Raw genomic sequence first — 17,519 nt, 5'->3', positions numbered from 1 at the left:
ACAATGAACGACCCTAAACAACAATACAGACATATAAGCATGATAAATAACATAAATAAAAAGGTAAGGAGATGATACATACTAGTGACCACATGGAATGCTACACAAGCATCCTCGCCTGTCAGTTAAAATGCCCTACTCCAAACAATTAGCGTATCCGCCTTGCCCTGGCAGCCATCAGTGATCCTCAAGGTCATCGGAGCAGGTGCTGCTATCCGTCCCACCGCTGCTAAACTTGGACAATTGGCCTTCTAACGGTCCTTCTGATTTCAATGGAAGCAAATCAGATCAGATCCATGGGTGGTGGTAGTGACAGTACAATCCCTGTCGAAGTGCCCTGGCTTGCCGCACTTATAGCAGCCCGAACCACCTGTCATATAGACTTCGTCATGCGCATTGTCGCACTTGCCACAGTGACCCCAGTCCTGATGGCCCTTAATCTAGAATCGTTGGATTTCTTCGCCAAAACCCTCGTCGTCTGCCCGTGCTTTGCCTTCCTCTTCCATAAATGCTTAAAATCCATTTGCCACTTCAGGCCCTAGCTATCATGTCATATAATGTCGGACATGCATACAACTAACAAACTCCATGATATCTAATCTCAGCATGCCATGGTATCAGGTCTTCTTCATCTCCTCATCTGCAACGTACCGCAATACCAATAGAGCTCTCTCTCAGAATTTGGTGGCGATCTCCGCCACGGTCTCAGTCATCTGTCGCGTATCCAGGAACTCCTTCGCCAACTGTTGCACCTCAACAACTGGTGCAAACTTCGTTTGGAACTGGGTCACAAAGTTCGGCCAGGTCTTGACCTCAATGATTGGGGCCAGTGGCGAGTCTAGAACGTAAAATCACATGGTTCACTATTTAAATGAAATCGATGGAAAATTAAAAAAAAATCAAACAATACTAGTAGCGGGTTCGAATCGGTCAAGTCGTATAAGCCAAAAAAATATTTAAAATTCTTACAACTATATCCGACAAGGTCTTATATCTTGATATATTTTTATAATTGCATCATTACTAATGACGGAGGGGCAGACGACGACTGCTGGCGATGACACTGACACACCTAAGAGTGATGTAAGTTGGCAATTGAGATGGTTGGTGGGCTGATGAGTGATGTCTGATTGTGATCGTTCGTTAACTGTGAGGCTTGGAGAGGAAACGTCGTTTTACCTTCACACGATTATTGTTTTTGTTTTTTCTTTTTATTAAATTTAAGTTGTATTAGTCTATTTATATTAGATTGGGCTATTAAAATACAAAGTATGGGCTATAAAAATACATATATTTTAGTTGTCTAAAATACTAAGGTAGTTCACTAAAGTTATTTAAGATGGGTCATTAATTTTAATTGTACACACCTTGTTATAAAATTAAGAAAAATAGGTGGGTCAAGTGAACCACCAAAGCTCAATATAAACTCGCCACTGATTGGGGCTACTATTGTATAGCCAATCTCATCCTACCAATCTCGAACTTGCTCCCTCAGATATCTTGCAGCGAACCTCATCTACGACCCCTCGAGGCAGAAGCTAGTCATTTGGGCACACTTAATATCTGCAATCCAACGCTTGGCGGCAATGAGGTCCTTCACCCCAAAGAACTCAGGCGCCCCACACCCCCTCAAATCTTTGAAGGAGAGAGTGTGGGCTTCGTTCTGACTAACAGCCAGATCAGCCCTAAAGATCTGAAGGCGATCCTTCATCAACTCAATGATACCCTATTTGATCGACCTAAACATCACTGGGGTCGCCTCGAGGATGCCTCTAGTAATATTAGATGCGATGAACTTGCGTAAAACCTCATCAATTGATTTAATTCCCGAGCCTGAACCAGATCGAGATCCTGAACCTCCTGCCCCACCACGTGTCATCACCATGTTAAAGCATAAAGCAAATGAAACAATCAATATACATACGAAGAGGTTCACACTCTCGAAGTTTCTTGAATTCATTGTGGCCTTCCTTATCTTGGGTATAGATCATGTGCTTCTAGTAGTATGGGCCCACTATTACCTTCAACACCTACCTATACCCTCCCCAAGGACTGTCTCGAATCCTCCAAGTTGCTTCTTTTCTATCTAGTACTCCTTTCATACTATAGAGTGCCCTATGTGCCAAGACATATTGTAACAACCGGTTTCCCAGGTACATTAATTAATATTGTAATTTTAATTGTGTTGAGGTGACTCGACGAGTTAGTGCTTAGACTCGTCGAGTCAGGTCGCGAATGGGTGATGTGGAAAATGATTAGACTCGACGAGTCAGGGGAGCGCACTCGCCGAGTCAGAGCTGACGAAAGAAACCCTAATTTCTCGGATTTGGGACCTATTTAAGGACCCTTATAGCCACCATTTGCGGCTACCAGACCCTTGAGAGAAACCCTAAGAGTGCTTGAGCGTTTGTGAGAGGGAAGAAGCCATTAATTGACCTTTGTGAGTTGGTTTTGCAAGAAGAAGGTGGTTCTAGCTTAAAGGAGGTCAAGGAGGTTGCATATCTGTGGATTTCAAGAAAAGGACATCATCCTTGAGGTAGCATATCGCTCCTTTTTCTGTTTTGTTGTAGAATCCTTGGATCTAGGGTTTTCTATACCCTTTATTGGGATGAATTGTTGGGAATATGTTCCCTTATCATGTTTAGACTTCGGATCTGGACCCATAGTGGTCCAGAGAGCTTTATCCATCTTGCTTTATGATGAGTTATGGAAGAAATGGACGTAGGATGTTGTATTTGTTGGAATAGTGTCTAAGCCCGTAACTATATTTGGTATGTACTTGACCCGGTTGTGCATGGTCCTTTTGGGTTGCCTTCTCCAAAGCAACTTGACAAGGTAATTTAAGGAGAAAGAGAGAGTATTATGATTTATTAATATATTATAAGAATAATATATTAAAGGAGAAATCATATTTATTTAATTAGTATTTGTCATAAATTAATTAGGAATTAATTTGGTGATCAAAAGAGATTAATTGAATAAAGGGGTATAAACTGTCAAATGTATGATAATTGAGTTTTGGGTTAAGGAAACCTAATGGGCTTAAGGGGGAACGAAATTATGATGGATATCCATCATATTTTCGTCCAAGGCCTTATTCCAGAAGGTTCCTTGGGTTGCTTGGTGGCTAAGCTGTCCATTAGGGTTTAGACTAAAACCTTAGTAACCTGTAAGTATAAATATGACCCCTAGGGCATTGAATTCGGCTACCACTTGATTCTAAGAGAACCATAGGCCGATTTCTAGCCTCTCTCTCCCTCTCTCATATTGCCTTCTTGCTTGTGGGGTTTGTGAACCATTAGAGGAGTTGCATTTTGTGACTCTAAGCTCAAGAGAAGAAGAAAAGAAGATCTAAGTCATCAAGTTGAAGAGGTAAACATCTAGATCTGATTCTACATGTTGTTTTTGTTATTTGTATGCTAGATTAGGGTTTGTAAGTCTTGGAATCAAAGCATGTTCAATAGAGAAACCTAGATCCAAGCATTAGGGTTTGTATGAGCACATAGGAATGTTTCTTATGCATAAAACCCATCAGTATTTGGGGCTAATTCATCAAGTAGAGTTGTTTGGACGTTGCATGAGTATCAAGTTTGAACCTTTACGTGTTTATTGAGCTTAGGAAGGTTAGATCTATGGATTAGAGGAACAGATCTGACCTCAGAAGGTCATTTAAGTTTTAGCATGGAAAGAACTCGTCGAGTCCATGAGCAGACTCGACGAGTCGGACCGGGTTGTCCCGTCCCGTGTCTCACACAATTAGTGACTCTCCTGAGTTGGGGGAGTGACTCGGTGATTCAGTTGGGATTTAGGGGACTTGAGTTCACGTCTAAACTCACCGAGTCAGTGCCTGACTCGACGAGTTGGGTCAAAGGGTGGCCATTGACCAACGTTGACCAGAGTGGACTTGTGTTGACTTAAGGGCATTAGTCCAACTAAGTCAGGGAGGTATTAATTAGAGATGTATTTATGTTATGGGAGGAAGCTAGGTCAGAAGATTGAGCGCGAGTGATTATCCGACATCTTCGAGGTGAGTCTTCTCACTATGCCTTACCCGATGGGGTAATTATGTATGACCGGAAGGTCTTATGTGTATGATGAATATGTGATGTATGTTGTATATGTAATATGTTATGATATGAGTATGACGATGTGGACCGGAAGGTCAGGATGATATGGACCGGAAGGTCAACAGAGTTATGGGATGGAAATCCCCTGAGACACTTGGATCGGAAGATCCCATAGAGTTATGTTTTGAAAAGGCGTATGTGCTGTATGTGGTATTTTGGGGAACTCACTAAGCATTTATGCTTACCGTTTATGTAACATCCCAAGTTCGGAAGCAAGAAGTTGGAGGGTGCTAAGTGTAAATTAAGGAAGCTACTCGACGAGTAGGTATGCTACTCGTCGAGTCGGAGCGGGATTGATCGCGGGTTTAAGTCGCCAACTCGCCGAGTCAGCGGTTTGGACTCGACGGGTTGGTGCTGAAGAGAGAAAATCCTAATCTCGAGGGTTGCACCCTATTTAAAGGACTTTATGTCCTTCCCCCAGCCTCCTAATCCCCCTGAGAGTTCCAGAAAACCCTAATTCCGTGTGAGGCTTCATTGTTGAGGAGATTGGGACTTGGAAGAGGAAATTGTTGGAAGGAGCTTGAGAAATTGGAAGCTAGCATCAAGGGGTTTGTATAGATCTGGGATCTACATCAGATTTGGGCACATCTCTAAGGTAAGGAGCCCTTATCTTAAGCTATTTCCTTTGTGGTTGTTTTGGGAGTTCTTTAACTTGTTTTGAGACCTATCTCGGATTTGGAGTTAGATTTGGGGTTGCTACTCCAGATCTAGACTCATGATGGCCTAGAATGTCATAAAGCTTCAGTCTTTTGAGTTGTTGGTGAAGCCCCTTTTGTCTAAAACCCAAGCCCTAGTATGTTTTGGGCCTATATCTCCTTGGTTTCACATAAAGTTTGCAATTTTATGTGAGGGTTAGATTGTAGAAGGGTGGATCTATGGATTGGAGCCCCTGCATGACTCGAAAATCTTCTGAATGGATTGAGAACTTGAGAGACTCGGCGAGTCACATGGGTGTACTCGACGAGTTGTATGAACATGTGCATGGACTCGACAAGTTGGAAGAACAACTCGGCGAGTCTGTTGAAGATTGCATTGGACTCGGCGAGCCTGGTCGCAGACCCCAGCCTCTTTTGGTTAAAGCCTTGGATTAAGTGAGTCGGTCGGCGACTCAGTGAGTCGGACAGGATGGGACTCAGAGATCGTTGGACTCGACGAGTCTTGGGGCGACTCGGCGAGTTGAGTCGAATTAGGGGAGTTTCTGAGTATAGGAACTCGACGAGTCGTGGGGTGACTCGGCGAGTAGAATCAACCAGGAAGGTTGACTTTGACTGAGGACTTTGACTTTGACCAAGAGTTTACCAGTTTGACTTCCAAGGGTATTTTGGTAATTTTGGGTATTTATGGAATTGGTTGTTTGGTAGTGTTCTGTGGTGAAGATCGTGTCGGTGGTCGGAGCAGCTTGGTCTTATCTTTCCAGTCAGCAATTGCAGGTGAGTTCTCCTCACTATATCGACAGGGTCTACGGCACCAAGGCCGACCCTTTATCGGATGGAAATCCGGGTATTGTTTGTTATGTTATTGCTTTGCTAGATATGCATCCTGGTATTTAGGATGGTGTTATGTTAGTGACCTGGTTAAGGTCGGTACCCGGTATATAGGGTAATGTTATGCTAGTGACTGGTTAGGTCGGAATCCTAGTTAGGATGGTTGCTATGTTACTGATATGCTAGACCTCATCCTGGTTTAGGATGGTTGTTATGTTATTGATATGCTAGACCTCATCCTGGTTTAGGATGGTTGCTATGTTACTGATATGCTAGATACATCCTGGTTTAGGATGGTTGCTATGTTACTGATATGCTATGTGATCTGTTAGACTGTTTTTCTAGTTAAGGATTGTTATGTGATTAATTGTTTATTGTGCATATGGTTGTTTGACGGGGGTTGGGTTGAGGCGGGTCCTGCTTTGTGTTGTAGGCCAACATACCCAGGGCGGACCGGATATTCCGAAGGCCCAGCGAGCGGTCCAGATAGGCTGAAGGCCCCAAGAGGACGGACCAGACGTGCAGAGGCTCGGAGAGTGGACTAGGCCGACTGAAGGCCCGGTGTGGGCGGACCAGTCATACTATAGACTCAGAGAGTGGACCAAGTGGATTGAAGGCCCAGTGCGGGCGGACCAATCACATTGTAGACCCGATGTGCATGGTTGTTCTATTTGCGATATGTTATGAGTATGTTTGTGTGTGGTTGGTATTTTGGGGGTAACTCACTAAGCTTACGGGCTTACAGTTCAGTGTTTTGTTTCAGGTACTTCAGGAGAACGTGGCAAGGCGAAGGCGTGATCGTACCGCTCCTCATGTTTTATGATTTATGTGATATGGTTCTAGGGAATAGTCTGATGTTTAAACTATTTTGAAAACAAATTTATGAACTTAATGGTTTTTGAATGAAATAAAATGTTTTAAATTTGCTCAAATTTTTGGTCGTTACAGCTTGCGTGTTATGTGTTTCAGGTACCAATGATGATCGCGGGAAGGCACCGGCATGATCAGCACACACTTGTAGTGGGGATGTTTTGAGATTCTGAGGATTGTGATTTGTACTTATGTTATGTGAAAACCAATTGATATACGTTTTTGAGAATTGTGATTGGAGTATTTTTATTAATTTAAAATGAAAAATTGTTTTGAAATTTCACGGTGTTACACATATTCCAGGACCTTCTTAGAGTTCCTTTCCTCACCACTCACTGCTATCAGCTATAAAAGGAACTTTCTCTAATATCACCTAACTACGACACGATTACAATTACATATTATCGGAACTAGATAATTCTCCGGGTGAATGGTCTCACACTAGAACGGTTGGACTCATTTGTGCAATAGAGTTAAACTTAACCCTCTAAAATTATCTAATCCCAACAATATGTAGCCAAGCGTATTCATCTACTAGTTAGCTGATATTACCGAGAATTCCTAAAAGCACAAAGCATATAGTATTCGAGCATTAAGCAATTGAATAAGAAGCTACCCTAACCATGCCATCCTATCACATAACTAATCTATACTAGCATGTAGATCGATAAGCTCATACAATAGGCACATATAAGCATCTCCCCAAGCATTCTATCATGCAATCCCGAGCATATCCCTAATCCTAATCTAGAATGTGATCCTCATATCATAACATAAAACATATAACATTTTTCATCGTAACTTTGTGTAGTCCACCCTACATGTTTGTTATCCATCATTTGTCCATGTTTTCTTCCAGGTTTCGTCCACTTTAGTCGTATTTGATTACCATGTACATATTGTTCTAAAATTATTCAAAGTATGGTCATTGTTTGGCAAACACACATCAATTCAACACATTTTATACCATTTATTATGCTCCCAAAATGGTCTCGTCATTAGGGCAACAATTTTAAGAAGTAGATGAAGACAATGTTGATGGTCGTACCCAAATATAGCAAGAATAAAAAGAATAGAATCGTCTCCGAAGATTAAGCAGAATAAAGCAAGAATAGAACATTCTGTCATGATTGAACAATGTTAATGAGGTATGCACTACAACAAAATTTACATAGTAGCATAACACCATCTCCTTTGACGTGGGTTTGAAATAAATTGGGTTGGAAAATAAACATTTAATAGTTAAAACTTAAACATTTAACTATGAAATTGGGCCTCAAAATGGAAAGTCGCAAATACCCTTATGTGAGGCACAAGCTAAAAAGTACGAAAACATTTTAAGAAAATAAACCCTCAAATAAGAATATTTTTTGCAAATTGAAGCTAATTTTGGACCTTAAGTAAAAAAAAATTACAAACCATATAGAGACTGATTTTGAAGTTTTCTTAACATTTTATTACAAGAATAAAAGGTGCATAGCCACACTCATTTATTTTCAAAAACATCCAAACATCCCCCCACCCACCTCCACCCTCCAGCCACCTTTTTGCACAGACAAAATTCCATCTACCGTCTTCTACGCCACCTTTTCGGTTGCCATCTTCACTCGCTTTCCCTGTTGGTTTTCTCTCTTGTGTTGGATTTGGATGGCTAGTCTTGGCGATATTGGGGTTTCTGCACTCATAAACATAGTCACCGCCTTCGCTTTCTTGTTGGCCTTTGCTCTACTCAGAATCCAACCTATTAATGACAGAGTTTACTTCCCCAAATGGTACATTATTGGGGCCAGAAGCAGTCCTAGACACACTGGAAATTTTGTGGGCAAATTCGTCAATCTCAATTTCAACACTTACCTTACATTCCTTAATTGGATGCCTCAAGCTATGCGCATGAAGGAGCCTGAGATTATTGAACACGCTGGCCTTGATTCTGCTGCTTTCTTGAGGATTTACGTTCTTGGGTACTTCTAATTCTTCCTTCTTTAATGTGGGTTTTTGTTAATTTACCATGTCTGTATGCAAGCTAAGCTTCGTCAGTCAAAGTTCTGGTAAATTTATCTAGCTGTTCGTCAAATTTGGGATTTTTAATGCTGCTTTTATGAAAAGTCGGATGCTTTAAAGTTGTTTCTTTTACTGGTTTTGGTTAGTTTTCTTAATTACTCGGACATTAACTAATGCAAATTTCTTGAAAAGCTTGTCTTTGGGGTTTTTACTGTTGTTGTTTTTTTAGAGTTCTGCTATTCCTATTTAATTTGTTTTTTTTTTTTTTATTGAATTGATGTAATCATTCCTACTTTGTGCTTAAATCAATCATTTTTATTATATTTTTGTTAACTGTGAATTTGTCTAGAAGCTTAGAACTTAGACTTTTTACTGTTGTGTTTCTTGAAAACTAGGGTACTTGTAATTCCTTTTGCTCTCGATGAGTTTCTATTTCAAAAAGATTATTCGTAACTTGTTAATTTTCGGATTTATATTGCTGCTTCTCATGAAAGCTTGGGTACTCTAAATTTCTTTCTTTTTCATATGGGTTTAATGATAAATCGATGAAATTATTCATGAATTGATCTTAATTAGCAGAATAGCTCTTTGTTGGTTGTGAATTTTTGAGTATTCTATGAAATTTGGGATCTTATTGTTGTTCTGTTGAGGAACTTGAGTGTTCCTAAACCTTTAATTTATTGGATTTTTGTTAACTTGGTAGAATTGTTATAAAAAAAGTGCAAAATTAATTAATTGTTTTTGTTGGGTAATTGTGGGATTGGGGAACTTTTACTCTTGGAGTTGTAATGAGTTGGAGACTGGAGTTAATAGCAAAAGTGAGAGAGAGAGGGGCCTAACAAACTTGGAGTTTTTGTTATATTCATTTGTTTCTTGTTTTTTTTTTTTTTTTTTAATTAATCACTTTAAGAGTTTAATGTCATTCTTTATAAACTTTCAGCTTAAAAATTTTCGGACCAGCTGCGATTGTGGCTTTCTTGGTTCTGATTCCGGTTAATGTATCGGGTGGGTTGTTGTTTTTCCTCAGCCACGATTTGGTCATCAGTGACATTGATAAGCTTTCCATATCAAATGTTCCACCTAAATCTTCAAAGTAAGTTTCTGTTTTTCATTCCTTTTCTTTATAGTTCGTATGAAACTGGTTGGTTTAAAGATCGAGAAATCTTTAGTTACTTCAAAAAAAAAAACCCAACATGAGGGTCGAGGGAGGTAATTTACAATGTATGTGTTTTGATTTTCAGATTTTTTGCACACATTTTGATGATGTATTTGTTCACGTTTTGGGCATGCTACATGCTCTACAAGGAGTATGATGTGGTAGCATCAATGAGATTGAACTTTTTGGCTTCAAAAAGTAGGCGAGCTGAGCAATTCACGGTATTGTTTTTTTTTTATTACTTTGGTGAATTTTTACATCCGACATTTTAACTTTATGAGTTACTTTTGCAGGTTCTTGTTAAAAACGTGCCTGATGTGCATGAAAATTCTGTGTCCGATACTGTGGACTATTTCTTTAAAAAGAATCACTCAACTCATTATCTTTGTCACCAGGTAATAAATACGTAGTATAATTTTTGTTGAGTTCCTTTACTTGCATACATTCTTTTTCGTGCCTTAGATTTTTAATGCAATGTGAGTTACCCAATTTGATTTTTCCTATTCATAATAATCATAGAGGTGATAGGGTCTTTAGTCTTTATCATCACAAGGGTTAGGGAAGGAAGTATCTCCATGCCACATAATATACATGCATGCATGCATACATACATACATATAGATGTAGATAATGTATGTGCATACATATATTAATTCCATGCTTTATAACTATTATGCATGTAACCATAGTACTGGTGATTTTGATTCAGGCCGTCTACAATGCAAACAAGTTTGCTAGAGCGGTGAAGAAAAGACAAAAACTGCAAAACTATTTAGACTACAATGAGCTTAAGTTTGAAAGAAGTCCCCACAAACGTCCAACAAAAAAGGTAGCTCTCTGTTCTTAATCTTATCTTATGCACCAAAACTTGTATATTTCTTTTATTGAGAATGTATATACCATATATATGTTGATATGCTGTAAAATATTCAACTTTTTTTTGAGTGCTGATCGATATTTGAACTCTCAGACGGGGTTCCTTGGACTTTGGGGTAAAAAGGTAGACTCCATAGAATACTATCAACAACAGGTTAAAGAGCTTGACGAAAAGGTGAGTAAACTACTAACTACTAATCCGTTTAAAGAATGTAAGGAGTTTTTAGTTTTTCAATTACTATTTTATTAAATATATTGGCTTCTTGAAAATTGAAATAGTAGTTAACGATGGAGCGTGAGAGAATTTTCAAGGACCCGAAATGCATTATGCCGGCTGCATTTGTATCGTTCAACTCGCGATGGGGTGCGGCTGTGTGCGCTCAGACACAACAAAGCAAAAACCCGATTTTATGGTTAACAGATTGGGCCCCTGAACCTCGAGATGTTTACTGGAAAAATCTGGCTATACCTTTTGTTTCTCTGAGCATCCGTAGACTAGTTATATCATTAGCTGTCTTCGCCTTGGTGTTCTTCTACATAATACCCATCGCATTCGTTCAATCACTCGCCAATCTTGATGGGCTTGAAAGGGTCGTTCCTTTTCTCAAGCCCGTGATTGAATGGTAAGTAAATAAATTCTTCTTCTTTAGTATTTATGGACATGGCGGAATTTGATTTTGGAATCTTCGCAGGAGTTTTATCAAGTCTTTCCTTCAGGGTTTTCTTCCTGGTCTTGCTCTGAAGGTTTTTCTATGGCTTCTTCCCGGAATTCTTATGACCATGTCAAAAATCGAAGGGCACGTTGCGTTTTCTGTATTGGAAAGGAGAACGGCTGGAAAATACTATTTCTTCATGCTGGTGAACGTTTTCTTAGGAAGTATCGTAACTGGAACAGCATTTGAACAGCTTCATTCTTTCCTTCACCAATCACCAACAGAGTAATGTTTTGTTTTTTCCCCTTAATAACAAAATTCTAGTTTCTTTATCATATACAAATCAATGTAAGCATATTGGTATTATTTATGATTTACAGGATTCCAAGGACTATCGGGGTGTCGATTCCAATGAAAGCTACTTTCTTTATTACATATATAATGGTTGATGGGTGGGCAGGCATGGCGGGAGAGATTCTTCGGTTGAAGCCTTTGATCATGTTTCATCTAAAGAACATGTTACTTGTGAAAACTAAAAGAGATAAAGAAAAGGCAATGAATCCCAAGAGCATAGATTTCCCCGAAACCATTCCTTCTCTTCAACTATACTTCCTTATGGGGGCTGTGTATGCTGTAGTTACTCCAATCCTTCTTCCCTTTATACTCATCTTCTTTGCGTTTGCATACTTTGTCTATCGTCACCAGGTAAATCTTAAATCTTTGCTCATTCTTTCCATGTTAATTTCACGTAGGCTGTTGAAGGGTATATGTGTAATTTTGCTTTTTGTATATATTAATTAACACACAGGTAATTAACGTGTACAATCAACGTTACGAGAGTGCTGCTGCATTTTGGCCACATGTTCATACTCGGATAATAGCCAACCTGTTGATATCTCAGTTTCTTTTGTTGGGATTACTTAGCACAAAAAAGGCTGCAAGTTCAACTCCCTTGCTTGCTGTTTTACCGATTTTGACTGTGACTTTCCACAATTACTGCAAGAGCCGGTTCGAGCCTGCTTTCCAAAAATACCCTCTTGAGGTATAACTACTCATCCATCTTATTATTTTCACAATAAATGCACTTAAAAACATCATTTGTGTGGCAAACTTGATTACTTGATATGCATAAATTTGGTTTCTCAGGAAGCTGTGGAGAAGGATGCGCAAGATGAAGTTTATGAAGGTGAAATGGGGATGAAATCTTTCTTGTCTGAGGCATATTTACATCCAGTTTTACGTTCATTTGAAGAAGTTGAGCTGGTAGAGTTGGGAGTTGAAAGAATCCCAAGTCAACCAACTACCGAACTTGCTTTTGGTTTGGATTCCCCTGAAAGCAAGGTGTCTCCTAAAACTCAAAAGCAGAATCTTGAAGTTGTAGTTGAGCAACATGAGAGTGTATTTACCATGTCCCATGATGAGACCTCTGTGCATCAGACCCACAACACCTGACTAGATGTAGCTTCCATAACTGTGGCTAACCTAACCGGTCTTTTTGGATATCAATGGTTGTTGTTCATATCATAGAGGTCTTGGTGGGGTGGGGTGGGGTGGGGGTTTTTTGATATGTAGGAGCTGAGCATGTTAAGACTTTGATACTAGTCTCATGTACTGGTTAGTATTGGTCTAGTTGTTTAGGTTTGGGGGTATCAATAGGTCCCTTTTTTGTAATAAAAAAATAATTTTTGTAATGATGTTTATTTTTTGATCTTGTAATATGGCAATATGGCTTGGTCCTTGTTTTGTGACCGAGACTTGGTCTTAATTTGGTTTTAGAAAAGAAACTAGATTATAACCCGCGTAAAACGTGGGGAAACATATAAAAATGTACATATAAAGGTTTAAAAAAGTTGGCACCATAAAAAAGATAAAGTAACAGAAACAGACTTAGCATTATTGGTAACATTGAAATATCTGGAAAAAAAGAACAATGAAACACCTGAATATCTATAACCGTTGAAGGACCTCTTTGTAGACATAATTTTTTGTTTTATTAGTTGGATGACTTTCCTCGTCATATATGAGTACCTTCAATCTTTTTTCACTTGTGACGTGAGAAACAAAAAACATGTAACTGACATTGAGTGAAATGCCTATGCAAGTATAATCTAACATTTGATAATTATTGTCATTCACTTTTGTTAATGGTCATAACAAAATAAAAAACTATGGGGAATTGGTTCTGTCCACCCACAGGCCAAAAAGCCCATGGTCACACCACGGAGCCTAGGAAAGGCCCAACCCAACTTACATGTCACATACGAAATTCAGACCCATTTAGACACTCTGGCCAAAAATCGTGAATATTTATTTTTTATTTTTATTCTTTTTTGTATTTTTTGTTTGTTTAAATTTCAATGTTAGGGGGCGAGTGTTATTTGTTTTAAACTGCAAAAATCGTTAGAACCATAACTTTATTGACTTGGGGGGTTCAGGGTTCGTCAGGTTAAGGTCACCCTTAATCGGTTAGATGGTTTGGTTTTAGGTTTGAAAATTTGTATTCAGGTCTAAATCGAAACAATGTTTATTAATAGTCATAGTATACATACTTCATAAAATTGATATTCTGGTGATGGTAATAATATAACAAAGTTAAGATTGTTAATAGAGTTGCCACAATATGGCTTTTTAACCCAAATTACATTAATGGTAGTATGGTATTTTTTTTAGAACGGCAAAAACACACCCACTAAACCTATTCCTATTTCTATACATAGGACTTGAACCCTCAACCACTACACATTTCCATACACCCTAGGCTACAAACCATTTGGTGGTAATATGATACTTTTTTACTATCCATGTATTCTTACTTTAGAAGGTTGTGGTTTTACTCCGTTGTGAGATCAAACTTATAAGAATATTAGGATATAACATTTTTAACATTTACCCGTATTGTCCATGTCGTATATTGCATTTTTATTAGGCCATTTTCTAGTCATTTGTTTATAGCATGTATAGTTGTATTTATTCTATCTCCAATGGTTATACGATTAAGTTCTAGATTTATGTTGAATTGCATGAATAAGAGCAAATCTTGGTGTTTCTTTATCCCCATGTGCAACTTTTTCTTTAGCCATCATCTTCTTTCCATCTCATACCATCAATAATCTCTCTCTCTCTCTCTCTCTCTCTCTCTCTCTCTCTCTCTCTCTCTCTCTCTCTCTCTCTCTCTCTCTCTCTCTCTCTCTCTCTCTCTCTCTCTCTCTCTCTCTCTCTCTCCACCAATGGAAAATACCGAAAAATCATTTGTATTATATACCAACCTCAAGGCATTCATCCCTCTAACCGTAGACTTTAAGAGACTTTACGATTCCAGGCAAGAAGTCCAATGACAGATCTACTATGGTGTCAACAGTGGCACCGGCAACACCTAGTTTTTCCGGACGTAGTGCAAATTTTTGATTTTTTTTTCTTTATTCTACTATAAAATGTGCCACCGGCAACACCTACTATGGATCGGCAACACCTACTACAGACCGGCAACACCTACTACATAATCCTGCGTCCGCCCCTGAAGAAGTCATTGAAACCCATTTCATGAGTTTTGGTGTTCTTGGCCATCTTGATGGCTCCTTTGTCCCTAATAATGCTAACAATTGATAAGGGCACAAACGTGATTTATTGGTCAGGTTGTGGATCTATGGCAGTATTTCCAAATAAATTCACCATATGATTTTAAAGAAAATCATTTTTGCTCATTTGGTTTGGCATAGTCTAGGGAACATATTCCGCAACAACAAATATGCATGGGTTATTTGGCTCGACAATGAATTCCGTTCCATGGTCCTTGGTGACTTTTTCATCATTAATCATCATCATCATCCATCAAAACAACCTTTGATTTCATTACCAAACCTGATGTTGTTATCAACAAAATGAATTTGATTACTCACATGATCAATGGGCTTCCTAAAAATTATTATTAATATTACGAGAATCATTTGTCACAAAGATCGTCCCCCATTATTTCTTCAAGTCAAACCATGTTGCTACTCGAAAAACAATGTCAATATTTTACTCGTCGGTTGTTTTTACAATGAATATAATTGTCTCTCACGATCCTTAATGAGTGTATTCATAGTCAACATATTGTTCATCCTTTCGATCAATGTCTGAATTAACATCAAAACAATCGTCAAAAAAAATTTAATGGACGTCAAAACTGTAACAGTCAGAAAAGAAATTCGTCAAATCGGAATGAAAATGAAAACCAAGGTTAGCTGACACCCTCGTTAGCACCGTTGTAGAGATGGCCAACCTTCGGCTATATATCACCCTTGGTCACTTTGGTTATGTGATTGCATCGATATACCACGACCACGACAAACTGTATGGCCGGGTGCGTTAGTTAAATGTCAAAAATGAATTTCTACTTACTTACAAGATACAATTCATATGCATTGGCCTCCTTGTTAATAAAATATGACTACATTTATCATTTGCGTAAATAAACTATCTTCTCGGATTTGATTTTGTATTTTCGAAATATTCCCACCACCTTGGTTTTCAGTATAATCGATGAAATTTTTCTATATATTATCACTTCGAGTCACACGTTGTTTATCTGTTTTTCTCTATGGATGATATTGTACTTACGGTGCAGGGGATGATCATTTTTCCATCCCTCAAATGCTTAAGCATTGGGGTCTTTTTCCCTTCATTTCTTCACCGATGATTTTTTTGGGACAACACCCCATCGAGGTCATTTTCTTCGGTACTAGTACACTAAGTGGTATTCCCACCGGTGCCACTTCATCCAAGTCCCTCCCTACGACTCCATCTCGTGATCACTCCATCCACCCTTATGACTTCTTCCTGACACTTTTATAGTAGATATTTGAAATTTGGATATAATTTCCATGGACGAAGCTATGTAAGATAAATAAAAATTACTAAAATAAGGCTACCATAAAATACTATAGATTAACATTCATCCAAGTGGAAAAAGTGACCGTTAAAAAGACAAGAATGGGGCATTTGGGTGATGTCGGCGTATTGAATAAATGATGTCACATAAAGATCACCGATCACCATTTTATGTGGGACAAAGTAAATATCAATCTCAATATGTTTGGTCTGTTATGTTGAACATGATGAAACAAAAGATAAGCATCATTCACATTATCACAATAAATAATTATAGCTTTGGCAATTGGAGCAACTATTCAATGTTGATGGACCTTTAAAATTATATCACTTCACTCATAAAAAAAAATCTGTTACAACTATTCTATAGTATCAGTACAATAAGAAGTTTTGGACCTTTAAAGGAATATGTCGGTTCTTAGTGAAAATGTGACATAAAGTAGTAAACCACTTCATTTACTATCTAAACATGGGCGGAGCCACATGAGAGCCAGGGTGGACCCACCTCAAAATCTCAAAAAAAGTTATTTTATATTGTTAATTTGTTGATATATATAATTTGGTGTAAATATTAAGAAGGAAGTTCTTTAGTTCAACTGGCATAGATATTCATCCACCTTCAAGATACTTAGATTCGATCCTATTTGTCTCCAAATTTTTAAGCATGCGAATGCACTTAATTTACTTTCATTTGCATCATAACTACAAACTACAATTTTAGCCACTTATTTATACTTTTATTTTCACAATTTAACCCATCTTCTAATTCTTTAACAAATCAGCTTTAAAAATTTATACTTTCTGTTTTTGCCCCTCAATTTATACAAAATTTTACTTTTCTTATTTTAATTAATTTATTTACTTTTTAAGTTTTCTCATATTTTAGTTATATAAAATAAAATTGTATTTAAGGGGACCAATTTTTAGTTTTCGTACAAGCCTTCATAATCAACGGAGTGGCTCTCTCTCTCTCTCTCTCTCTCTCTCTATATATATATATATATATATATATATATATATATATATATATATATATGTGTGTGTGTGTGTGTGTTTGTGGTGTGTATGTTTTCTAACTAATTTACGAGGAACACCCTAAAAAAAAAATTTGGCATCGCCCTGTATGTAAATGCTCTTATTATATGAGTGAGCATGCAAAGCACTTGTTAAGCACCTATTTAAGATGGCCCGAACAAACTTTCTTGCTTTCGCGAGCTTAATGAATTTACTTAAGGGTTGTCTTGATACTTAACTCGATTCATATTTATCAAATATGGAATTTACAAGTTAGTTTAGGACACTCTATTGGGCTGGGCCAAATATGATGTTTTTAAAATTAACAGTATATTAAATTGGCCCAAACAAGCTTAATTATTTGACTTTTGCTACATTCACAACAACTCACAGGCATGCTGACTTCCAAAAGGTCTTCATCGTCTTCATCTAATCATCTCCATCGAATCTTCTCACATCCACACGATTC

General features: G+C 38.1%; 1 protein-coding gene across 1 annotated transcript; it reads left to right on the top strand.

Moving 5' to 3' along the window:
* The first annotated feature begins 7,972 nt into the window (after positions 1-7,972).
* Positions 7,973-12,932, top strand: LOC145056611 (hyperosmolality-gated Ca2+ permeable channel 1.8-like). The gene is made up of 11 exons (XM_079004310.1): positions 7,973-8,442; positions 9,423-9,575; positions 9,724-9,859; positions 9,932-10,033; positions 10,348-10,467; positions 10,609-10,689; positions 10,797-11,137; positions 11,207-11,452; positions 11,548-11,872; positions 11,976-12,209; positions 12,314-12,932. Exons 1-11 carry the CDS (start codon positions 8,129-8,131, stop codon positions 12,617-12,619), a joined length of 2,358 nt encoding a protein of 785 aa, XP_078860436.1. The 5' UTR covers positions 7,973-8,128; the 3' UTR covers positions 12,620-12,932.
* The last annotated feature ends 4,587 nt before the right edge of the window (positions 12,933-17,519 follow it).

Source organism: Lactuca serriola, chromosome 6 (genome assembly GCF_051521515.1).
Source record: "Lactuca serriola cultivar US96UC23 chromosome 6, Lser_US96UC23_V15, whole genome shotgun sequence".
Classification (NCBI taxonomy): Eukaryota; Viridiplantae; Streptophyta; class Magnoliopsida; order Asterales; family Asteraceae; genus Lactuca; species Lactuca serriola.
This window is presented reverse-complemented; position numbering and strand designations above follow the sequence as displayed.

Coding starts and splice junctions, on each gene's coding strand:
- LOC145056611 (XM_079004310.1), top strand. CDS start 8,129: ATGGCTAGTCTTGGCGATATTGGGGTTTCTGCACTCATAAACATAGTC. Junction 9,576..9,723: donor GTTCCACCTAAATCTTCAAA/GTAAGTTTCTGT, acceptor TTTGATTTTCAG/ATTTTTTGCACACATTTTGA. Junction 10,468..10,608: donor ACAAACGTCCAACAAAAAAG/GTAGCTCTCTGT, acceptor TTGAACTCTCAG/ACGGGGTTCCTTGGACTTTG.